The sequence below is a fragment of the Corticium candelabrum genome, chromosome 1 (genome assembly GCF_963422355.1).
Source record: "Corticium candelabrum chromosome 1, ooCorCand1.1, whole genome shotgun sequence".
NCBI lineage: Eukaryota > Metazoa > Porifera > Homoscleromorpha > Homosclerophorida > Plakinidae > Corticium > Corticium candelabrum.
The window spans coordinates 12,058,930-12,081,984 of record NC_085085.1 but is presented as its reverse complement, the minus strand read 5'-3'; the positions used below and the strand labels follow the sequence as shown (position 1 = coordinate 12,081,984).

Here is a 23,055-nt window from a genome sequence, read left to right as displayed (position 1 = left end):
CAAATCGTTACGTAACATACATGTTGCATTGACATATACCTGTGACGTCATAGACATACCTCTCTGAGCTTCGTCAACCAATCCAAATATTAGACACACCTTTTAGGCGTGTTCCTATATACGGGTAACATTTTATCGACACATGCAACTTCGTAGCAACTTTCGATGTCTGGACGTCGACGCTCCGGTAGCTTTCCCGTTTCTGTGTTCGACGGGGATTTGGACAGGATGTGTCAGTCAGAAACAACGGATGACGAGGTTTCTGACGAGTCGGACTCGTCATTTGTCGACGACGCGACGGACAGCGAGGAATATCTTCCCGTGAGTGAAGACAGCGATGACTCCACGCTGTAAGTATAACAGTTAGCTAATTAGATGTCAAATCTTTTCGTTTCTTTGCGATACACTAGGTGTGTTCACACTATGGTTTGCCAACCTGGTGTGAGCTTGTTATCATAATTGAGTTAGTGTTAAACGTTGCACCTGCCCCATGGAATGCTGGTTTGCGCTGGGTTTGAAACCTTACTTGCAAAGGTAGGTTTGCGGTTACTTGAGTCTGGTTTGGAGCTATCAAAACATTCCAGCTGTGTAGCGCCTAGTAACCAGAGTAGCTATCTGCCTAGCGCATAGCTACGAGAGTAGCAGTGGAAATCATTGTCTTACTGTGGTGGATGCTGCTAGAAACGGCGTCAACAGCAAGAATCTCGCGCATGCAAGATGACAGATGACGTCGTTTTCGTCGCTATCGCAGTGCTAGCACAGAGAACCGAACTGTTGTGTCCTTTGTCATGCGGAGTATTCTAGCTCTGTTGTCAGACGCCATGTCTAGAGATTCCTGCTCAAACAATAGATCACAATAGCGTGCTAGGTTGACAAACCAGGTAATCAAACCCAGTCCGGTCTGAACACAGGTTTGTACTGTTGGCTAATTATGTCCTGGTATCACGCAAATCAAAACATAACACACCATGATTTGCATAGTGTGAACACACCTACTGTTTAGTAAACGTTTCAGTAAGTGGTTTTGAGAGTTTGGGCGTAGCCAGAACTGTGATTTGCGACAACCCGGATTATGGGCGCCATTTTGTGTCCAGCCACTGCTAGTAAAAATTCTTGTATAAATTGTACGGACAGCGACTTATTACTATACGTATGAACAACACTTTTCCTAATTTTTAGGAACTTTACACGTACGTAGAGTATTTTGATAAAGGCTCTGTATATCCCGATGATGATAGGGTCAGTGGACGGTTCGGCCATTTAATTTTCTACATTTCAATTTTCATGTTTTCATTTTTCAATTTTCAATTTTTAGTACCTTTTTTAATTTTTAATTTTTAATTTTTAATTTTTTACTTGCATTCTTATTTAAAATTGTTGTGTTTATTAAATTTTAATTTTTTATTTTTAAATTTTTAATTTTTAATTTTTAAATTTTTAATTTTTATTTTTTAAGTTTCCATATTTTTGTAAAATGTTTTTCATCTTTTGATGTGTTGATGCTTGTGATCTTTAGATTTATCTTTTAAAATTTGATTTTTAGGCACCTATGTGCTCAAAACTAGAAACTTGAACGCGCTGTTCGCTTTTCTATTTCTAACATGAATAGAAAATAGAAAATAGAAAATTGAAATGACCGAAGACGCTAGACACAGCAGGGGTCTCAGCGGGTGTCCCAGCAGGGCTTCCATTCGCACGCGTGTCTCAGGAGATCACGTTTCCAACACGCTAGCAGGTGTTTGTTTTTACTTTGCTCGAGAGTACCACGCCCACCCTTGTTTACGGTACCGCTACCGTGTACTACATCTAGAGTGTGCCCGTGAAAGCGCGCAGTCTACTACTTAATTAATTGTAGTAGGTTGACGGTTTCGATGTTTTAATTGTGTCTCGATTTTTCCTAGCAACAAACGTCGTTCCGTATACTTCGTCACCACAGTTGCCAACTCGGCGATCCTCTAGCTAGTGGGGAGCCTATCTAGTTAATATAACATAGCATTTTCCTCCAACCGGTTCATCTACAATAATGGTAGCGTGTTGTGTACAATGCACGTACAGTACGTGTACCTACACAGCTAGAGACCGAGGTATTCGCTGGCACAACGTTGTGTGTCAGTCAGAGCGAAGTTGTCAAGAGTTGCCAACGTGGTTTGGCACGTGACGGAAAGCAAAGTAAAAACAAACACCTGCTAGCGTGTTGGAAACGTGATCTCCTGAGACACGCGTGCGAATGGAAGCCCTGCTGGGACCCCCGCTGAGACCCCTGCTGTGTCTAGCGTCTTCGGTCATTTCAATTTTCTATTTTCTATTTTCTATTCATGTTAGAAATAGAAAAGCGAACAGCGCGTTCAAGTTTCTAGTTTTGAGCACATAGGTGCCTAAAAATCAAATTTTAAAAGATAAATCTAAAGATCACAAGCATCAACACATCAAAAGATGAAAAACATTTTACAAAATATGGAAACTTAAAAATTAAAAATTAAAAATTTAAAAATTAAAAATTAAAAATTTAAAAATAAAAAATTAAAATTTAATAAACACAACAATTTTAAATAAGAATGCAAGTAAAAAATTAAAAATTAAAAATTAAAAATTAAAAAAGGTACTAAAAATTGAAAATTGAAAAATGAAAACATGAAAATTGAAATGTAGAAAATTAAATGGCCGAACCGTCCACTGACCTGATAGCTAGGGTTAGAGCGCACTTATCGATTTGAAAGATCTCATGTTTCTTTCCTTGGTACTTGAAAAACTAAGTGATGGCATCAATGGGAAGTGAAACTTAAGAAACTTTGAGTTCTTTGTTGTGGTGAGCAATGCCTTGGAGTTCGGACTGTCTCAGTAGTTATGCTTCCCAGATGTTGCAACCGTAGCCAGACTGAGATTACCATGCAATTATGGTCCATGCATCATATGATTTTCAATACAATGGGCGGGAGGACAGTGGCAAAAGTAAAATTGCCAGTAAAGACTAGTAAGCAACTGTCTGCTTCCACCGTAATGCTAACCCACCTACCTAACAACTGTGTGGCACGCCCATGCATAAGATGACCAGGCAATGTGACTTTGCCTTTGACCACAACTTGTATCAAACTCAACCCCTGGGCTAATGGACATTTCATTCATTGTCAGACAGCAACGTTTCTCCTTTTCACAAAGATGCTGCAGTTTTAAGTGAAGATGGTCTATGGTAGGGTTAGAAGAGATGGTTGGCATTCTTCGTTGAAGAGTACGCACAGATAGCAATGGATGCTGCTGTTTCAAAAGTAGGTTGTATTCAACAGATCCACAAGCAAATCGAAGTTTGTAATGGTTGACGATGTTCAAAGTGTACCTCTCATGCTATAGACCTCTTGAAAGAGCGGTGAGCTGGTCTTTTCCAAGAAATGCTAAATCTTTCCTTTATTTTCAGTTTCTGATGCAAAATTGTTCTCTTCTATTGCTGAGCTTGAGCTAGCTCTGTCCTCAGTTCCCTTAATTATTTTGCATTCTAGCTGAGACAGGGTGTCAGAAACCTCATCATCACAATTAATTTTCCTGTATCATGTCATCAACTGCATCCATCTCTCCTGCAGAACCAACCAATAATGTTTTAATAATTACCAAAGTCAACAATTGCATTTATTTCACCACAAGTCCAAATTCATATATTGCTCACTGTCATTTGAATAAACTTGTGCTCCAGGCCTCCATGGAAGAACAGTAGGAATGATCCGACGAGACAAGGGGAGCTCTTGATTCCGGATCTACTCTTCGTCTTAAGGAGACTTTCTCCCAAAGTCAGCTTTACGATGAGGGAATATCGTCAAAATGGCATTTCCTTTCAGCTCTTTCTCTTCCTGTCGGCTCTGCATGCAATTCTCGAATTGAGACTTGTCAAAATGAGCCTAAAAGCAAACGAGTAAAGAAACAACAGCTCTCTAAAAGTTTTCATGCCTTCTACATTACCTCGCAGAGAAATGAGCTCGTAGGAGATGACACCCAACAAGTCGCCTCACTTTCGCCTCCAAAATCTTTCTTCTTGCACAATCTTTTGGAAAGCGATACAGCTTGTACCCTTTTTCAGTTGTATTTCTGCCTCCCCAAGTGCAACAGCAAGGCATTCTGCAAGCAGTGACTAGACAAAGCGACAATCTCTTGTATTCCCGGATCCGTTCAATGTACAACTGGACACAAAATGGCGTCCATAATCTCACGTGACCAAATGGTCATGTTGCAACTCTATATATACGGTTCTGGGTGTAGCCGTTGGGAAGAATTTGAGTTATGTGCATAACAACTGTGTTGCTGTTGCTATGGCTATGTACCTGTATGTGGTGGTTGCAGACACAATATATTGCAATCTGCAAACAGTTTTCTAATAATTTATATATTTATCAGCTCTTCGGACGACAATACAACACTCCACGAGGAAGATATTCCCATTGGTGTTGACAGCAATGATACTCTGTAAGTACAACAGTTTTATATGTACTAATCGTATCATTTCTTTGCGATACGCTGTTTATGAAAATGTTTTATAAGTATTTTGCAAGTTTGAACGTTAGCTGTTGTGAATGCACGTATGTTGTGTTGCTATGGTTAATTACTCGGGTGTGTTAGTTACAGGGTGCGTTTGAATACTAGTTCTAGAACTGGAATTGGCGGGGAGCAAAGTTCTATAGCGTTAGATTGGTAGTTCTAGCAGTTCTGCTTAGCGATCTGGAATTGTTGGAACTGTCACACCGTAAACGCAAAACTTCCCGGAGGTTACCGAAATGAAATGGCGGGTATGCTGAGGCCATTGTGGACCTTCTTGTTGGTTCTAATGCACTTGTGGTGACCATCGGCTTGGCAAATACCAGAAGAAACGACGTTTGGAACTGATTACACACAGTGACCTTGTTGGTGAGCAGCTGCAAAAAACTGAAAGCAAAAGCACTGCTGATGTTCGAACAGACTACAACAAGTGGAGTAGAAACGCCACTCTACTTCAAGTGTTCGTTTGCTAGCAATAGTTCCAACAGTTCTGGCAGTTCTGGCAGTTCCAGTTCTGGAACTAGTATTCGAACGCACCCACAGACCTAGTAATCATGCAAACAGTTTCTAATATTTTATATATTTCTTAGCCCTCTTTCACCTCAGCATCATTCTGTATCACCTGCTTCATCATCTCCTGCTACTTGTCTTGCTTTTTCGTCATCGCTGTCAACACCACGTCCTCGTCAACAACGTCAGCATCCGAATCTTCACACACAACCAGATCATCGTCGGCCTGATCCTTGCAATTCGTTGGATTCTGAGTCTGAGCCAGCTGCACCTGTTGATCGCCGCACTGATCCACTGGACATCCAGGCTTTGCCTCATTATCCACCTGAGGATAATTATCAATTCAACTTGCCTCAATTTCAACCATTGAGACAACCTGGATTCTACCCTCCCGAAGATTATCCAACCGACGCCCTCGGCTGCTTCAAACTCTTCTTCACCGATGAAATGCTAGAAACTATCAGAACGTATGTGTTTGATGACTTTCCTATGCATTTCGGTTTGTCTCTATGTTGTAACATTTTTTAGAAACAGCAACATCAACGGTGAAGATAGTTGCAAAAATGCATACCGAGGAAGATCAGGAGGACGCCGAGGGGAAGGGAGATTTCATCCAGTAACGCTTGCAGAGATGAACTCATTCTTAGGGCTCGTGATTTACATGGGAATTGTAAAGGTATACGATAACAAAATCCTTTAGTACATTCCTTTTTATGTAATTGTATATATCGGTAGGTCCCCAAGCTCTCTGAATACTGGTCCACATATTTTCCATTTCACGGATTGTGGGCCAGAAGGTTCATGTCTCGCAATCGTTTTTGCACGATCCTATCGGTCCTACAAGTGGAGAATCCTCACACCGACAAGGACCGAGAGGTTGATCCATTGAGGAATGTACGCAGTCTAGTCGACGCTATACATCACAATTGTATGCTCTATGGTCAGCCTCATGCTCGTGTCTCGCTTGACGAACGAATGGTCAAGGCTAAAGGCCGTTTTAGCTTTAGGTATGTAGAGATTTCTAACATAAAGACGAGGCATTTACTAAATTTGTTTTTCTGTTATTAGGCAGTACATGAAAAACAAGCCTGTCAAGCAGGGAGTGAAGTTGTATTGCGTATGCGATAGCATATCGGGCTACACATACAACTTCGAGATCTACACGGGCAAGGAGACGTGTCAATCATCAGTGGCGGCGACAGCAGCAACAACTACAACAGCAACAGCAGCAACAACAACAGCAGGAACAACATCAGCTGCTACGACAACACCATCAGCTGGCTCGGCTCGGAAGCGACGGAAAACGACACATCAGACAGCGGATGACACAAGCGTGATCCATCGTACAGTCATGCGTATGATGGAGCCACTCCTTGATCAGGGATACACCGTATACACCGATCAATACTATACATCGGGACCTCTGTTCAAGGAGCTTTACAGTCGGGGTACAATGGCCTGTGGTACAGTCCAGATAAACAGGAAGGGTGTTCCTGACGAACTGAAGAACACGCGAGAGTTTGGGAGATCTCCAAGAGGTAACCACACATGCGTGTACACACACACAGTGACACACACACACATGCGTGCACAAACACACACACACACACACACACACACACACACATCTATTAGCAAATACATCTATTAGCAAATACAATTCAGTTTTGTTTAGGTTCATTTCGTTACAAACGCGATGGTCCACTCTGTACCATCCAATGGGTGGACCGCAGCGTAGTCACACTAATGAGCACCCTTCATGCTGGACACCATCATACTCCTTGCACAAGATATACCAAGGATCGCGTAAAGTATGATGGGTGTCGCAGGATCACTATTTCCAGACCTGAGGCAATTTCAGACTACAACAGCCACATGGGCGGAGTCGATAAATCCGACCAGATGATAAAATACTACGAAGTTCTCCACAAGAGCCTCAAGTACTGGAAGAAGATCTTTCTGCACATGATTGACTTAGCCGTTTTCAACAGCTACATCATGTTTACTGCCCTACAGGAACAACATCCTCAAGACGAACGTCTCAAGAGGAGAGGGCAGTATAGGCAGAAAGACTTCAGGTGTGAGCTTATCCGAGGGTTGGCAGGAATCGATCTTCACGAGTTTGTACCACAATTTTGTTCGACGACCAAAAGGATAGTACAGGTTCAACCGCAACAACAGCAACAACTGCAAGAACAAGTACAGCAACTACAACAACAAGTACAACGACAACAACAACAAATGCAACAACAAGAAATACAACAGCAACAACAAATGCAACAAATGCAACAACAACAACAGCAACAAGAGCAAATACAACAGCAGCAAATGCGACACGTTTTAGAACAACAACAAATACAACATCAACAACAAATGCAACTACAACAACAGCAAATGCAACGACAACAACAACAAATGCAGCAACAACTACTACAACAACTTTTAAGACAAGAACAACAACTGCAGCAACAACATCAACCTCCACCCCCACCACCACAACAACAACAAGGTCCACACAAACAGCCAAACCCTCGGTATAGCTCACACCTCCCGATTGTAACAGAGCGGTTAGTACGTTGCATCGTTTGCTATTCTGAAGGCAGAAAGCACACAAAGACGAGATATCGGTGTCAAGAATGCAACGTACCCCTCTGTGTGTCATCCGCCGAGAGACAGTGCTTTCGCACTTACCATTCTTGACTATACATATATTTGTATATGTATTGTGTATGGCAGGGTCGTAGGAGCTGGTCCAGGGCTAGTCCGGCCATGGCCGGACCACGTTTTGAGTGAACTTTACCAAAGGCCTATTTTAGGCCTGTAGTAACAGGTCCGGTTTGGCTGAAATATCTCTCAAAAACTGTACTTGTGACAGTTGACTTACTGTTGAAAATAGAGGAGATTAAATAACTACTATATATGTATATATTTATTATGTATATTTTTATAGGTCCCACAAGGAACTAGCCGTACCATCTAAACTACATCTAGCTAATATCATTTTAGCATTGCTACACCACAGTCTAGTAGAGAGTTGCTGATGGAAATGACAAACAGATTGGCTAATTGAAACATTATGTTTAAATGTAGCTCTACGTGCTATGATCTTGAGCACTTGAAGGCTAAAAGCTGTCCAGATATATATTTTAATTATATATATTTTCACACTTTTATAGGTCCCACAAGGGCTAGCCGTACCATCTAAACTACATCTAGCTAATATCATTTTAGCTAGGAGAGAGTTACTGATGGAAATGACAAACAGATTGGCTTAATGTTTAGTTAATGAAGCTCTACGTGCTATGATCTTGAGCACTTGAAGGCTACAAACTGTCCAAAGACCCAGAGTCTCAACCACGAGCGGATGAAAAATGCTGCCTGTGCTGGACGTATACATTTAGGTGATGCCGTTCGTCCTTCTCCCTAGCTCCAGCTTCAGATGCTGCACCTGGATGACTTGCCGCTTGAGTGAGAAAAGACGGTTGTAAAGAGCTTCGTACCGATAAGTCAAAGTAGGCAGGCAAACCGTGCTCGAAATCGGAATGGTAAACATCTCCTGGTCTTGTTTGGTTGCTTGCCTCCCTACGACAACGAGAATCATCTGTAAGTAGTGCGTTATACACCACTTCGCTGTATAACTTCAACATCATGACGTTTTGTTGTAAAGCTTTGTCCTTGACTACATCCCAGTAGATGGTCCCCAAACCTAGCAACTGTGTTACCACAAGGGCAGCATTTCGAGTTTATGTATACTTCAATTTCTATTATGCTACCTAGAGTATGTAGTGTGCTACAGATAGAAATAATAGTCGTAGTTAACATTTATGATATTAGGTAAATATTAATTATATTGAAATAATAGTCGTCGTTAACATTTATGATATTAGGTAAATATTAATTATATTGAAATAATAGTCGTCGTTAACATTTATGATATTAGGTAAATATTAATTATATTGAAATAATAGTCGTAGTTAGAAATGTCGGTCTCTGTCGATCAGATTCTACTAACGATCCTGATTGTACGTAGCTCAGGAACACTGTACAACTGCACGCGCTTCCCAATACCTTTCTAGGTCAACTACTTTGCGCACAATTTTTGTTGACAAAACCTACATTTTGGGGGGCCCCCGAGGGTACAGTCACCGCAGCACACTACTATATGTAGCATAATAGAAATTGAAGTATATAATTGCGGAGCGGCAAAACTCTGCAATACTCATGGTGTACTACAATATCAAAATTCATTTCTTGTATTATTTAACTAAATACATCTCATTTAATTAATTAATGAAGAATGATAATGATATGTCACTCAACCTAAAATATTACATATAACATATATACATACATACATACAATAACATAAGAAATAAGTATACAGGCACAAAAGTGGTCAGGCTTAACGCGCGTTAAGAGAGTGTGATCTAAATATAGCACGTCAAGAGACTACAGTCTTTAGTTTCATAGGGCTGTTTCAATTATTTTCAACAGTAAGTTTCATACAATAGTCAATTGTCACACGTACAGTTTTTGAGAGATATTTCAGCCAAACCGGACCTGTTACTACAGGCCTAAAATAGGCCTTTGGTAAAGTTCACTCAAAAAGTGGTCCAGTCATGCCGGACCAGACCGGCTCCTATGACCCTGCCATACACAATACATATACAAATATATGTATAGTCAAGAATGGTAAGTGCAAAAGCACTGTCTCTCGGCGGATGACACACAGAGGGGTACGTTGCATTCTTGATACCGATATCTCGTCTTTGTGTGCTTTCTGTCTTCAGAATAGCAAACGATGCAACGTACTAACCGCTCTGTTACAATCGGGAGGTGTGAGCTATACCGAGGGTTTGGCTGTTCATGTGGATCTTGTTGTTGTTGTGGTGATGGTGGAGGTTGATGTTGTTGTCGCAGTTGTTGTTCTTGTCTTAAAAGTTGTTGTAGTAGTTGTTGCTGTATTTGTTGTTGTTGTCGTTGCATTTGTTGTTGTTGTAGTTGCATTTGTTGTTGATGTTGTATTTGTTGTTGTTCTAAAACGTGTCGCATTTGCTGCTGTTGTATTTGCACTTGTTGCTGTTGTTGTTGTTGCATTCGTTGCAGTTGTTGTTGCTGTTGTATTTCTTGTTGTTGCATTTGTTCTTGCTGTTTTTGTAGTTGCTGTACTTGTTCCAGCAGTTGTTGATGTTGTTGTTGATGTTGTTGCGGTTGAACCTGTACTATCCTTTTGGTCGTCGAACAAAATTGTGGTACAGGCTCGTGAAGATCGATTCCTGCCAACCCTCGGATAAGCTCACACCTGAAGTCTTTCTGCCTATACTGCCCTCTCCTCTTGAGACGTTCATCTTGAGGATGTTGTTCCTGTAAAGCAGTAAACATGATGTAGCTGTTAAAGACGACCAAGTCAATCATGTGCAGAAAGATCTTCTTCCAGTACTTGAGGCTCTTGTGGAGAACTTCGTAGTATTTTATCATTTGGTCGGATTTATCAACTCCGCCCATGTGGCTGTTGTAGTCCGAAATTGCCTCAGGTCTGGAAATAGTGATCCTGCAACACCCATCATACTTTACGTGATCCTTGGTGTATCTTGTGCAAAGAGTATGATGGTGTCCAGCATGAAGGGTGCTCATTAGTGTGACTACGCTGCGGTCCACCCATTGGATGGTACAGAGTGGACCGTCGCGTTTGTAACGAAATGAACCTAAACAAATCTGAATTGTATTTGCTAATAGATGTGTGTGCATGCGTGTGTGTGTGTGTGTGTGTGTGTGTGTGTGTGTGTGTGTGTGTGTGTGTGTGTGTGTGTGTGTGTGTTTGTGTGTGTGTGTGTGTGTGTGTGTGTGTGTGTGTGTGTGTGTGTGTGTGTGTTTGTGTCACTGTGTGTGTGTGTGTGTGTACACGCATGTGTGGTTACCGCTTGGAGATCTCCCAAACTCTCGCGTGTTCTTCAGTTCGTCAGGAACACCCTTCCTGTTTATCTGGACTGTACCACAGGCCATTGTACCCCGACTGTAAAGCTCCTTGAACAGAGGTCCCGATGTATAGTATTGATCGGTGTATACGGTGTACCCCTGATCAAGGAGTGGCTCCATCATACGCATGACTGTACGATGGATCACGCTTGTGTCATCCGCTGCCTGATGTGTCGTCTTCCGTCACTTCCAATCCGAGCCAGCCGATGGTGTTGTCGTTGCAGCTGATGTTGTTGCTGCTGTTGCTGTTGTAGTTGTTGCTGCTGTCGCCGCCACTGATGATTGACACGTCTCCTTGCCCGTGTAGATCTCGAAGTTGTATGTGTAGCCCGATATGCTATCGCATACGCAATACAACTTCACTCCCTGCTTGACAGGCTTGTTTTTCATGTATTGCCTAATAACAGAAAAACAAATTTAGTAAATGCCTCATCTTTATGATAGAAATCTCTACATACCTAAAGCCAAAACAGCCTTTAGCCTTGACCATTCGTTCGTCAAGCGAGACACGAGCATGAGGCTGACCATAGAGCATACAATTGTGATGTATAGCGTTGACTAGACCGCGTACGTTCCTCAATGGATCAACCTCTCGGTCCTTGTCGGTGCAAGGATTCTCCACTTGTAGGACCGATAGGATCGTGTCAAAACGATTGCGAGACATGAACCTTCTGGCCCACAATCCGTGAAATGGAAAAGATGTGGACCAGTATTCAGAGAGCTTGGGGACCTACCGATATTTACAATTACATAAAAAGGAATGTACTAAAGGATTTTGTTATCGTATACCTTTACAATTCCCATGTAAATCACGAGCCCTAAGAATGAGTTCATCTCTGCAAGCGTCACTGGATGAAATCTCTCCTCCCCTCGGCGTCCTCCTGATTTTCCTCAGAATGACTTTTTGCAATTGTCTTCACCGTTGATGTTGCTGTTTCTAAAAAATGTTATAACATAAAGACAAACCGAAACGCATAGGAAAGTCATCAAACACATACGTTCTGATAGTCTCTAGCATTTCATCGGTAAAGAACAGTTTGAAGCAGCCGAGGGCGTCGGTTGGATAATCTTCGGGAGGGTAGAATCCAGGTTGTCTCAATGGCTGAAATTGAGGCAAATTCAATTGATAATTATCCTCAGGTGGATAATGAGACAAAGCCTGGATGTCCAGTGGATCAGTGCGGCAATCGACAGGTGCAGCTGGCTCAGACTTGGAATCAGACAAATTGTGAGGATGAGGACGATGATGATCTGGTTGTGTGTGAGGATTCGGATGCTGACGTTGTTGACAAGGACGTGTTGACAGCGATGACGAAGAAGCAAGACAAGGAGCAGGAGATGATGAAGCATGTGATACAGAATGATGCTGAGGTGAAAGAGGGCTAAGAAATATATAAAATAATAGAAACTGTTTGCATGATTACTAGGTCTGTGGGTGTGTTCAAATACTAGTTCCAAAACTGGAACTGCTAGAACTGTTGGAACTCTTGCTAGCAAACAAACGCGTAGAACTGTCAGCAAGTTGAGCATGCGCAAAAGCTCATACTTCCAGTAAGCGTCAATAAGAAGTAGAGTAGCGTTTCTACTCCACTTGTTGTAGTCTGTTCGAACATCAGCAGTGCTTTAGCTTTTCAGTTTTTTGGAGCTGCTCGCCAACAAAGTCACTGTGTGTAATCAGTTCCAAATGTCGTTTCTTCTGGTATTTGCCAAGCCAATGATCGCCACAAGTGCATTAGAACCAACAAGAAGGTCCACAATGGCCTCTGCATCTGTACCCACCATTTCACTTCAGTAACTTCTGGGAATATTTGCATTTACGGCGTGACAGTTCCAATAATTCCAGATCGCTATGCAGAACTGCTAGAACTACCAATCGAACACTATAGGACTTTGCTCGCCGCCAATTCCAGTTCTAGAACTAGTATTCAAACGCACCCTGTAACTAACACATCTGGGTAATTAACCATAGCAACACAACATACGTGCATTCACAACAGCTAACGTTCAAACTTGCAAAACACTTATGAAACGTTTTAATAAACAGTGTATCGCAAAGAAATGATACGATTAGTACATATAAAACTGTTGTACTTACAGAGTATCATTGCTGTCAACACCAACGGGAATATCTTCCTCGTAGGGTGTCGCATTGTCGTCCGAAGAGCTAATAAATATATAAATTATTAGACAACTGTTTGCAGATTGCAATATAGTGTGTCTGCAACCACCACATACAGGTACAGACATGGGCATAATTATGGAGCCAGCCCCCATATCAGCTAAGGCATGGAAATCAAAAAAGTACACTGAAGATTTGTGAATACACCTGCTGGCCCACTGATTCTACATCAAATCATGCTATTTGGGTATTTATATTGTTCTGATTGGATGTTTTGACAACCCGTAGCAACAAAAAGGTTAAGAGAACGACCAGACTAACCACCGCCGCCATGCATTACCATGTTCAACCCGCGTCCATGTTGTGATGTCACAAGAGCAGACTCACAATATGCAAGTAAACTGAAACATATAGTATCTATTTAATCTTTGAGTATGTCTTCTGACATAAACAAAGTCATTTTATTGTTTAGAAGTTTTTGGAAATGATTTTGATTATTAACTTTCAAATTTACTGGTTGAACTGACAGCATGCAAGAAGCAGTCGTGTATCAATCTCAACAGGTCAAACATCACCTCCAATCTCAGATATGAGGATGGCACAATCAGAGACATTACCTTACTATTATGACTTGCTTTAATTTACTAAAAAGTGCAGCTGTCACTGTAGATGCATGTACTTGCAGTGTCTGAGAAAGTCCAATAATTTTTAAATCTAAGTCACATGCTCAGGGCGACTCCATAATTATGCCCATGTCTGTACATAGCTATAGCAACAGCAACACTCGTCATTATGCGATTATCTCAAATTCTTCCCAATGGCTACGCCCAGAACCGTATATATAGAGTTGCAACATGACCATGTGGTCACGTGATATTATGGACACCATTTTGTGTCCAGTTGTACATTGAACGGATCCAGGAATAGAAGAGATTATTGCTTTGTCTAGTCACTGCTTACAGAATGCCTTGCTGTTGCACTTGGGGATGCAGAAATACAACTGAAAAAAGGTACAAGCTGTATCGCTTTCCAAAAGATTGTGCATGGTGTAGGAATATTGTCTCTAAAATCGTCTGCAAGTGTGTCTTCCCCCGCAATCTTCGCGATTCATGCAGTTCGTACATGTATTGGTTTAGATCTATAGACTGCAGGTTTTAGTTGAATAATTGCGGCAATTTATTAGAAGTCTTTAACATAACTGTCAAACATAATTACAGAATAACGTCACGATGACGTCTCACGGTGCGTTTAGTTGATCGCACTATTCCGTTAATAAATCAGCCTACGCGCGCTTGAGTCAGTTCGTTCTGTGAGACGGTCGTGCTTGTGACATGAGTGCCATTCGGAGAGTGTCGTCAGGCCAATGGTTGTTCCGGAATTCATCTGTCGACGGCATCTCGCGAACGGTTTGTGCTTTGAGTAGTACATATAGTGCCCGCGAGATCGCATACCAACAGGACTTCCGTGATAGACGAACCGCGTTCGAAAAGAACCGCTTCGGCGCGCTGCTTCACCCTTGATTGTACAGGCTACTAAAACCCACCTCATCTTCAGATTCTGGATCAGGCTGACAGAAGCATGGCATGCTCCTTCCTTTCTCTCGATGGCAGCTTCGTTGTACACATGTAAGTGCCAGGACGCCCACCGGCGTAGCGTGGTCCTCAAGTGTGGAGGGGCTGGTCAATCACACTGCAAAGCCACACCCCATTTTTCCTTTTTTACTTCGTAGCGTGGACGTCTACCATTGCGGGAAAGTGTGATGCATGGATATGCGCACTTCAACTGTCACGACATTTTCCACACTGGCTTCTGTTCATCATACCGAAATGCTAATGTGTTTCATCAAACAGCATCATCGTCAAGACACTACACTTGATTAATATTGAGCTCTCTGTTTGGTTACGTGACGGAAACATGGCGCTTTTGCTAGACACGCCTACAAAGGTTGAAGAGCCTCCTGACGCTACGCACGACACCTACCTATTCTGCACATGCGTTAGAGTTTTTTTCTATTTTGGCATGTTTTTGTAACGTTTCGATGGTGCCCTAGAGTGTCGTTGTGTGTCGCCTCTCTACGGTGTCTGTAGCTTGGAGTCCCAACTGCATGCGCATACTGTACCGTAGTGACCGCATACGGGCTACAATGTAAATACTTTTCGCACTGTGACAGGGTTATGACATGAATGCCGTCCGGAGGGTATCAGCAGGCCACCGGCTGTTTCGAAATTCGTCCGTTGACGGCATTTCAGGAACGGTGTGCGCTCTGAGTACAGCGAATAGTGGCCGCGACATCGTAGTACCGGACTTTCATGACGGACGAACTGCGTACGAATGGAAAAGCTCCTGGGCTCTCCTGCGCTCCTTGGTCGTACTCAAACTCTGCTCTGTAAACTTTCTGGTCGACAATCATGCCAAGGTTTGTCTACAACCGTAGTTGTAGTCGAAGATAGAAGTGAGAGTATTTGTGATGATTTCAATGTCTTTTTCCGGGTGTTAGTGAAAAAATATCCGTTTGTGAGATATGGGTTGTGCTTTCAATGTTTTGTTTTCGGTGTGAATTCAATACTTCCGTTTGTTGTGTTTAACACTAGGTAGAGGCGTTAGCACGGATTCAGTGTAGATTTTCGTGGAGTTTTCTAGTTGCTTGTTAGTGTATTCTCAATCTTTACTGAGATAGTTTTTACGAATTCCCCATGTCATGTTGTTAGAGATTTTTCTTTTACTTGACTTTTTCTCTCATGGTTGAAGTGAAGTCTTTACATCATAAGGGTGGCGGAAGCTCCTTTGGATTGTGTGTGTGTGTGTGTGTGTGTGTGTGTGTGTGTGTGTGTGTGTGTGGGTGTGTGTGTGGGTGTGTTTGTGTGTGTGTGTGTGTGTGTGTGTGTGTGTGTGTGTGTGTGTGTGTGTGCGCGCAAATTTTGCAAACACAGACCACCGCCATTTTGATTTGGTTGGTTTGTCATTGATTATTAATCTGTAACAGAAGTAGCCAGAGCAGCATGCACACAAATCACAACAATGTGTATCAAGCGAGTCAACTGCAACACCATCCATTATTTCTACTTGCAAGCAACAACTTCCAAAGTATTTTCTTTGATCATCATTTACTGAAATAACGTCCCATCACACAGCGCCCAGTATTGGAGGGGCAGCCGCCCTTCATTCCCCTGCCTACCCCTGCCTTCTCCCCGTTTTCGCCGACCCTGCATATTTAGAAGGCACTTATGCCATATTATTGAAGTGAAAGTCTGATTGTTGTTAATATTAAACTTGCTTACAACATGTATTGATCCATTGTCATCAAAGAATTTCTAAGATGGTTTGGTATTACTGCTTCTGATTGGTGTATCTATCAAAATTATTATTTATGATAGGCAGTAAAGTTAGTTTTCTACATATTGTCATGGACTTGGATTGCGGTTGCTGTAGCCAAGTGGTAAAGATAAACATTGATTGTTTAGAGATGCTACTGGAATAGTAGGCAAATGTGGAGTGTCATCAAGCATTGGTCTTGCAATTGAGTAGTGATTGATTAGTGGAAAACAAAATCTGAGCATCTGTTAATACGGAATGTGGTCAATATTGAGGCTCGGGTCTCTTAAATCTGAAGGCATAATATTGAGAGTTTTCAAATTATGAACGTATTTAATTAAAGGTGGTGCTAAGGGCTGATTGTGTCCATCGTCAATCTGTAATATTGAGCTTAAATTATTTACTCGCATTGCAATGATAGTGTACAACTGATGTTGTAACTTAATTACCTCTCTTGATTTGGTTGGCATACGTGGCCGATGTAAGAGACAAAGTAATTGCCAGCAATGTGGAATTAAGATAAACAACCGTGTGTGATTTAGCAAGGGCATTGTTGGAACTTCAAAATTGGGGAGGCCTGCTGCTGGAGTTTTAACTTTTATGAGACCTTGCCTATAGTCTAAATGGCTACACCTACTAATATTGGAGGCTGTGGCCTCCCCTGGCCTTTGTGTAGTGATGCCACTGGATCTAGTTTATCTAAGTTTTTGTAGGCTGCAAACGTGAGGCAAGAAAGGGTCTGGGTTTACCCAATAACTGGGACTTTTTGTGACTGTGACTACATGTCTTTCTGCTTGTTGGCTTGTTTGTTTATCTGTATGCTGGCATGACTATATATCTGCTTTGTTGCAGGGCCGACAGAGCACTCCAGACATTGGGTGGGCCAGGTCTTGCATGGCCAAGCCCCGCCCACAGTGAATGTACATATAGCTAATTTCATTTAATCGCATGAACCAATACTTCTGGAAGGTCTTGCTAAAATTCTGTTGGCAGAAGTCCCATTTTCAAAAGTTGGGTAGGCCATGGCCCACCTGGCCTATCTGGCACACCCTGCTCCGCCGGCCCTGGGTTACCTTCCAGAATTTATGTGTACAGTTTGTTATTATGCATTGATCATTGTAGTTGAATAGTTGGGGTCAGCAGATGTTACCTCAATGGCTGTTCAGTAAACTGATGAAGATGACCTTCTATGGTCATTTCGTAGCAGGTGAAGATCTTCGTGAGGTCATATTGGTGCGCGATCAGTACCAAAAGTTGGGCATCAGGTCTATTTTGGACTACTCGGTGGAAGAAGATCTACCATCAGAGACGATAAAAAAATCCATGGGGTCTGCAGCAAACCACCATAAACAGGCAGTAGTTGCTCATAACGATTTTCTCATCTTATAGGGAGAATGTCGAAATCGAAGAAAGTGTGGTTGACTCTGACATTAAGCGGTATAAGGGATACGAAGAGTTTGCCGATCGAAGGAGTCCTCCTCCGAGCGCTCGTTCGTACTTTTATGAAGGAGAAGACAAATGCAATGAGAACGTCAACATCTTTCTTCAGTGTATAGATGCCTCGGGTATGGAGTTAACAGTAGTGTGGATCTAGTTGTTGTTATTTAAAGATGGCCAAAATTATATTACCGTATTTTCATGAATAGTGCCCCATTTTATAGTTCTGAAACATGTGGCATTATTTGAGCATGGGGCACAATTTGAGCATGGGCCATTATTAGTTTGCAAGCACAGAGACTGTTGCATTGTTCCTTTGCATACCATCACACTACACAAACAACCTAATCTAATCTTGCAGTTGCCCCCTAGCTACTTTCACTTTCACTTGAGTAGAATATGTTGAATTTCATTGTCACTCAGTGGTTCTATCTGGGTGTTTATTTCATCTCAACTGTACACATTGATAGAGGCACATACATCTATTTGGGTTTGAATACTACCCCAGTGGGGCACAATTTTTGAGCACGGGGCATTATTCATGGAAATATGGTATGTATATAGCTATCTATACAGCAACAGTTGCTATTTGTGTCTTATTACCTCACATGTATACATACCATTATTGTCAAGTTTTAGCAGATCTACCAACGTGTTCCTATATGGAACAAAGTTGACATGCCATATCCTAAGGCAAAGGACGGGGGTATTCAGTGTTCGAAATAGTGGCCATCACGTTGTCATTTGATGACTAACTGAGTTCATGTGACGACCAATTATACCAGCAAGGTTGTCATCCTGACACCAAAGTCACTCAAGTTATGGTGGACCCGATATATTTTGTCTTCATGCTGTGGAGTAGAATGGTGAAACTACTCAGGTCAGACCGAGAGTGACATCTGTGAGTCCTGGGATTTTTTTTCGTAGACTTGCCAAAACAATAAGTATAATTATTTGATATAGTAGTGAATATATGTAAAAGTCATAAACTCCTTGATGACTGAAAATTTTGTGAGGATGCCAAGATGACGACTACGTCGGCCATAAAATTTTGAACACTGGACTGTATAAGATAGTATAGTATCAATGGTGTATGGTATTCAAGCTATCAGTACATGTAGGTGTAGGGTATTCAAACTATCAGTACATGTAGGTGTACAGTATTCAAACTATCAATACATGTACACTACTGCTGAATGATACACTTGGACATAGAACATTGGTAGTCTCATCTGTAAGAGAAATCATCTAAAGAGAAGTAATCACAATTGGTGATTTTTAGGTGTCGAAGAATACTGTGAGATCAAACTATTATAAGTCTAGGGTCAAATAGGTATAGGTTATCATATGATTAGCGTGCTATAAGGCTTTTACCAGCACGAGGGCTCTAACCCCATTCTGAGTGCTGGTACAGTAAAAGGCATATAGCATGCTAGTCATACGATAAGTTATTTATACAATGGTCACGTGACGTGTATAAGTATAAGTGAGAGTGCGATATTAAGTTAACCGGAAGTAACTAATACGTCATATGCACCATTTCAATACGCGCTCAAGACTGGTCGCACATCACGTGACCATGCGTGGTATAACAAGTAGTTAGGGTTGTCAAGTTTTGGTTTCTGTGGAATTTGTGTAAAGACCACTTAGTAGTAAGAGGTCACCTACAGCAGTTGGAAAATATCACCAAGAAGTGTAGCTGATGTCAGTCCAAGCAAGACAATTTCCACGTGCATATTCATTTCGTTGTTAAGTGGACGATGATATGCATTACATGCTGATTGCAGCTCTGTTTGAATATGTTCAAATGTAGTACCGGAATTAGTATTGGTGAGTAACCTTCCTAGAATGCTGGCATTCTGTTATACCTTTGGGTATAACGTTAGTCTGCTAAAACGGCATACGGCTGTACAGTGTGAGGTAATTGTTTGTGACATTTGTTGGTGATCTGTGAATGGTCGAGTGATGGGTGGTGACTCTCGTTTGCTTTAGTGTGTGAGGATGGCAGTGGTATTGCTTGTGTCAAAGTAACAGCTCTCGGTGAGCTGCAAATTCTTGTATGACTATTCAGTTGTTGGGCTGGGAAGGAGTGTCACTATAGTTTCTGTGATGTGCGTAGAGGCACGTGTCTTCAAAGATGTACTCGCTAACAAAGGTTGGAAATGTAGTGTCTACAGTTTGTTGTACACCATATGTGTAAGTTTATGTGTAAACGTATCACCCTATTACGTGCTGTTCAAGAGACATGTGCTAATATTTTGGTACACACTGATTCGGAACAGAGAAATCAATGACTTGCAAACGTTTTTGTTGTTAATGTCATTTGATCATCATTATTATATTTACATCTCTTGTGTGCATGGAAAATCGCATGTGCTGTATCTACACAACATGTAGACGTCTGTTGTAGGACAAGGGCAATCTAAGGCTTACATGTCAGATAAGATCTGTTAGAAGACATCTGATATTTTTAGTTACAATCAGGAGAGAGAATGGTTATGATGTTGTTAGCAATGCTTTGCTTATTGTTGTAATGAAAGTATTATAAATACTTTAATTTATAGGTACATATCTAGGACACTGGTTTCCTTCAAGTCTAGAGACGCTGAAAACCATTGCCTCGAAAGTCTCATCGATGAACCATGTACCCTTTGCTCAAGCTTACTCGAACTTAAATGGAGCAGTTGTCTGTGCAACTGTGGCAATATAACGTCAAACTTTTGTACAGTAGACTGATCTTAGGCTGTTTGATTTGTGGGATTTTCCTGATTGCACAGTAGTTAGGGTTGGGGTGGGGATGTTTGGGTACTTGTGGCGGGGATGTTTGGGTACTTGGGGCATATGTAGTTGATATATTTCACCCTGATTTTGATCAAGGACAATCTACATTACAGTGAGAAATTCTCTGCAGCCGCTGTCTTGTTCAAGTGGCACACCATGCTGGTGCTGCTGCAGAGACAGGAGAGCAGGAAGCAGTCGATTGTCAGGAAAGTCATGTAACAACAGCTGGCGGTGTTGTTCATCCCTTGGTCTGCGAATCCTTGGGCCTCAGGTCACCACACAGTCATGGTGTCATTAAGACTATTGCATGAAAGTTGTCTTTTAAGGGAATGTGACAGTCAGTAAAGCTGTTAGAAATCTTCATGAACAACTGTCTGTTAAATTGTGGTCCTACAATGCCAAGATGTTGCTATATAGATTAGCTATAGACAGTAATGACCGTATATTCTTTGGTGTTTAGGTTTAGTTTTGAGTGTACCCACAGTGGTGGGTACACGGGCGCGCGTGTGTGTGTGTGTGTGTGTGTGCGTGTGTGTAATATATATATATATATATATATATATATATATATATATATATATATATTATAGTAAACTATATGTCCTTTCCCTGTGAGCCCTTCGTGCAATTCGATATTAACATGTTAGTGATCTTTCATGCATTATTGGTTCGACTGTGATAATAGTTTCTAGTGTTTTTAGTTAGTATTGAATGTGCTGCTATAGAAACAAGGTCATCATCGTAACATACTCGACGTGTTGTCTGACCAAGAACAAAGACAAGTTCAGAAAATTGTCGATCGCATGGAAAAATTATCAGAGGTAAACTAGCATTAGAGCCATTGTCATGCACAACTATCAGTTCTCCCTTTTTGAGAGTCTATTCTCTTCCACGTAGAACAATAATTATTCTTACCTCAAGACGTTGAGTTGCCATGTGTAAGCCTAATATTATTTTGCACTGACCATAGCGAGCAGTAAGCTCAGGAGTCAGAGTTATGTATGATGCCGAGCAGACATACTTCCAGTCGGCAATTCGGTGGCTCGTTCTTCAGCAAATGGAGAAGTACAATACAGAGAAACCGATCATCTACTCGACATACCAGTGCTACCTCAGAGTATTATTAATTAATGCATTCTGTGTGGTTGTTGCCATATGCATGTACCTATTATGCCGACAGGACTCAGAGCAAATGATTACCGAGGATACACAATTGGCTGAAGAACGGGGCTTTCACTTTGCTGCTAAGTTTGTGCGGGGTGCATACATGGTACAAGAAATAGCCAGGGCAAACAAGGTCAAGTATCGCAACCCGATTCACAAGACATATAACGATACAGAGATCAGCTACCACACAAATATTCAGCATGCATTGAATCTCGTGAAAACGGGGCGATGTAGTCTGATTGTTGCTTCGCACAATGAGCGTACGGTCAACTTTGTGCTGGCAAGGTAAATGATCTCTTCTGGACTGCATTACACTGTGTACAGTAGAGACTCCTTCCGTTGCAGTATGGCTAAAATGGGTATCTACCCCGACAGTCCACACGTGTGTTTTGCTCAACTTCTTGGAATGTCAGACCACATCTCGTATTTACTGGGTAGATCAGTAATCGGTGTGTTCATTCGTGATATTTGAAAGTCGATATTGTCTGGCAGGAAAACATGGCTATTATGTATACAAGTACATGCCATATGGTCCAGTCGCAGATGTCATGCCCTACCTGGGCAGACGTGCAGAGGAAAACAGGAGTGTCATGGAGGGAACCGTTGGAGAGCGGGAGCTAATGACCTCTGAATTGAAGCGACGCTGGCTTCGAAAATCGTGAAGGTTAGCCCAAATAGAACTGATTCTTCACAACTAGCTGTCATTAACTCATACATACACAGTTACATTGATCTCTTTTATGAGTAACAATACACTCTCTCTATTATCATTGGTTACACAGACAGCAGCTTTGCTGATTGTCACCATAGTAGCTGCACTGACACAAAACAAGGAGAAAATGCGCCGCAGGTCATAGGTTAAGCCACGTCTGAGCTCAGAACCAGGCAATGAAGTTGTGTAACAACTCTAGTATGCAGACTAATTGTGTGAGACTTTACTAGTTTGTATTAGTAGCGTATAGAAATATAAAGTCTTTGGTTGTGCGTCTTCTCTGAATTAGTGTTTGATTGGGGACATACTCATACAGCTGTTTCTGAGATATTCATTGTCAGGGGTGGATCCAAAAACATTTGGTGAGTGTCCCAACTTTCACAAGATTTCAAAGGGCTTACCTACTGATACAAAGAATGTACCCGTGATATGAGCTGCATGACCCGCACATGTATTCGACCATTCAATTTCTTTTAGTAAAATTATGTACCCTTGTCATTATCAGGCTTCAGATATAATGCCACAT

At 41.7% G+C, this 23,055-nt stretch overlaps 5 protein-coding genes across 5 annotated transcripts; 3 read left to right on the top strand and 2 right to left on the bottom strand.

The window, feature by feature from the left end:
* Nucleotides 1-165: 165 nt before the first annotated feature.
* Nucleotides 166-6,522, top strand: LOC134198439 (uncharacterized). The gene is made up of 6 exons (XM_062667849.1): nt 166-350; nt 5,106-5,492; nt 5,554-5,701; nt 5,761-6,032; nt 6,094-6,380; nt 6,458-6,522. The coding sequence occupies exons 1-6, from the start codon at nt 166-168 to the stop codon at nt 6,520-6,522; spliced, it is 1,344 nt and encodes a 447-aa protein (XP_062523833.1).
* Nucleotides 6,523-6,681: 159 nt separating this feature from the next.
* Nucleotides 6,682-8,079, top strand: LOC134189966 (putative uncharacterized protein DDB_G0271606). Its single transcript, XM_062658372.1, has one exon. It carries the CDS (start codon nt 6,772-6,774, stop codon nt 7,723-7,725), a length of 954 nt encoding a protein of 317 aa, XP_062514356.1. The 5' UTR covers nt 6,682-6,771; the 3' UTR covers nt 7,726-8,079.
* A 1,287-nt stretch (nt 8,080-9,366) lies between these two features.
* On the bottom strand, nt 9,367-10,689 carry LOC134191054 (UPF0746 protein DDB_G0281095-like). Its single transcript, XM_062659615.1, has one exon. It carries the CDS (start codon nt 10,657-10,659, stop codon nt 9,709-9,711), a length of 951 nt encoding a protein of 316 aa, XP_062515599.1. The 5' UTR covers nt 10,660-10,689; the 3' UTR covers nt 9,367-9,708.
* A 1,105-nt stretch (nt 10,690-11,794) lies between these two features.
* On the bottom strand, nt 11,795-13,911 carry LOC134198432 (uncharacterized). The gene is made up of 4 exons (XM_062667837.1): nt 13,883-13,911; nt 13,097-13,165; nt 12,000-12,383; nt 11,795-11,938 (listed from the first exon to the last, which is right to left on the bottom strand). The coding sequence occupies exons 1-4, from the start codon at nt 13,909-13,911 to the stop codon at nt 11,893-11,895; spliced, it is 528 nt and encodes a 175-aa protein (XP_062523821.1). The 3' UTR covers nt 11,795-11,892.
* Nucleotides 13,912-14,443: 532 nt separating this feature from the next.
* Nucleotides 14,444-22,938, top strand: LOC134184812 (proline dehydrogenase 1, mitochondrial-like). Its single transcript, XM_062652567.1, has 12 exons — nt 14,444-14,526; nt 15,291-15,536; nt 17,555-17,760; nt 17,822-17,997; nt 19,862-19,926; nt 19,989-20,024; nt 21,376-21,471; nt 21,621-21,767; nt 21,831-22,102; nt 22,163-22,251; nt 22,310-22,481; nt 22,541-22,938. Exons 1-11 carry the CDS (start codon nt 14,452-14,454, stop codon nt 22,477-22,479), a joined length of 1,578 nt encoding a protein of 525 aa, XP_062508551.1. The 5' UTR covers nt 14,444-14,451; the 3' UTR covers nt 22,480-22,481; nt 22,541-22,938.
* The last annotated feature ends 117 nt before the right edge of the window (nt 22,939-23,055 follow it).

What these genes read in the sequence shown, in the direction of transcription:
- LOC134198439 (XM_062667849.1), top strand. Translation starts at nt 166, where the DNA reads ATGTCTGGACGTCGACGCTCCGGTAGCTTTCCCGTTTCTGTGTTCGAC. An exon ending in GACAGCGATGACTCCACGCT is followed by an intron (nt 351 to 5,105) that starts GTAAGTATAACA and finishes TATATTTCTTAG; the next exon opens with CCCTCTTTCACCTCAGCATC. An exon ending in TTTACATGGGAATTGTAAAG is followed by an intron (nt 5,702 to 5,760) that starts GTATACGATAAC and finishes ATATATCGGTAG; the next exon opens with GTCCCCAAGCTCTCTGAATA.
- LOC134189966 (XM_062658372.1), top strand. Translation starts at nt 6,772, where the DNA reads ATGAGCACCCTTCATGCTGGACACCATCATACTCCTTGCACAAGATAT.
- LOC134191054 (XM_062659615.1), bottom strand. Translation starts at nt 10,659, where the DNA reads ATGAGCACCCTTCATGCTGGACACCATCATACTCTTTGCACAAGATAC.
- LOC134198432 (XM_062667837.1), bottom strand. Translation starts at nt 13,911, where the DNA reads ATGACGAGTGTTGCTGTTGCTATAGCTAT. An exon ending in GTTGCTGTTGCTATAGCTAT is followed by an intron (nt 13,166 to 13,882) that starts GTACAGACATGG and finishes TATATTTATTAG; the next exon opens with CTCTTCGGACGACAATGCGA. An exon ending in GTTGACAGCAATGATACTCT is followed by an intron (nt 12,384 to 13,096) that starts GTAAGTACAACA and finishes TATATTTCTTAG; the next exon opens with CCCTCTTTCACCTCAGCATC.
- LOC134184812 (XM_062652567.1), top strand. Translation starts at nt 14,452, where the DNA reads ATGAGTGCCATTCGGAGAGTGTCGTCAGGCCAATGGTTGTTCCGGAAT. An exon ending in TCGACGGCATCTCGCGAACG is followed by an intron (nt 14,527 to 15,290) that starts GTTTGTGCTTTG and finishes GCACTGTGACAG; the next exon opens with GGTTATGACATGAATGCCGT. An exon ending in CCACATCTCGTATTTACTGG is followed by an intron (nt 22,252 to 22,309) that starts GTAGATCAGTAA and finishes ATTGTCTGGCAG; the next exon opens with GAAAACATGGCTATTATGTA.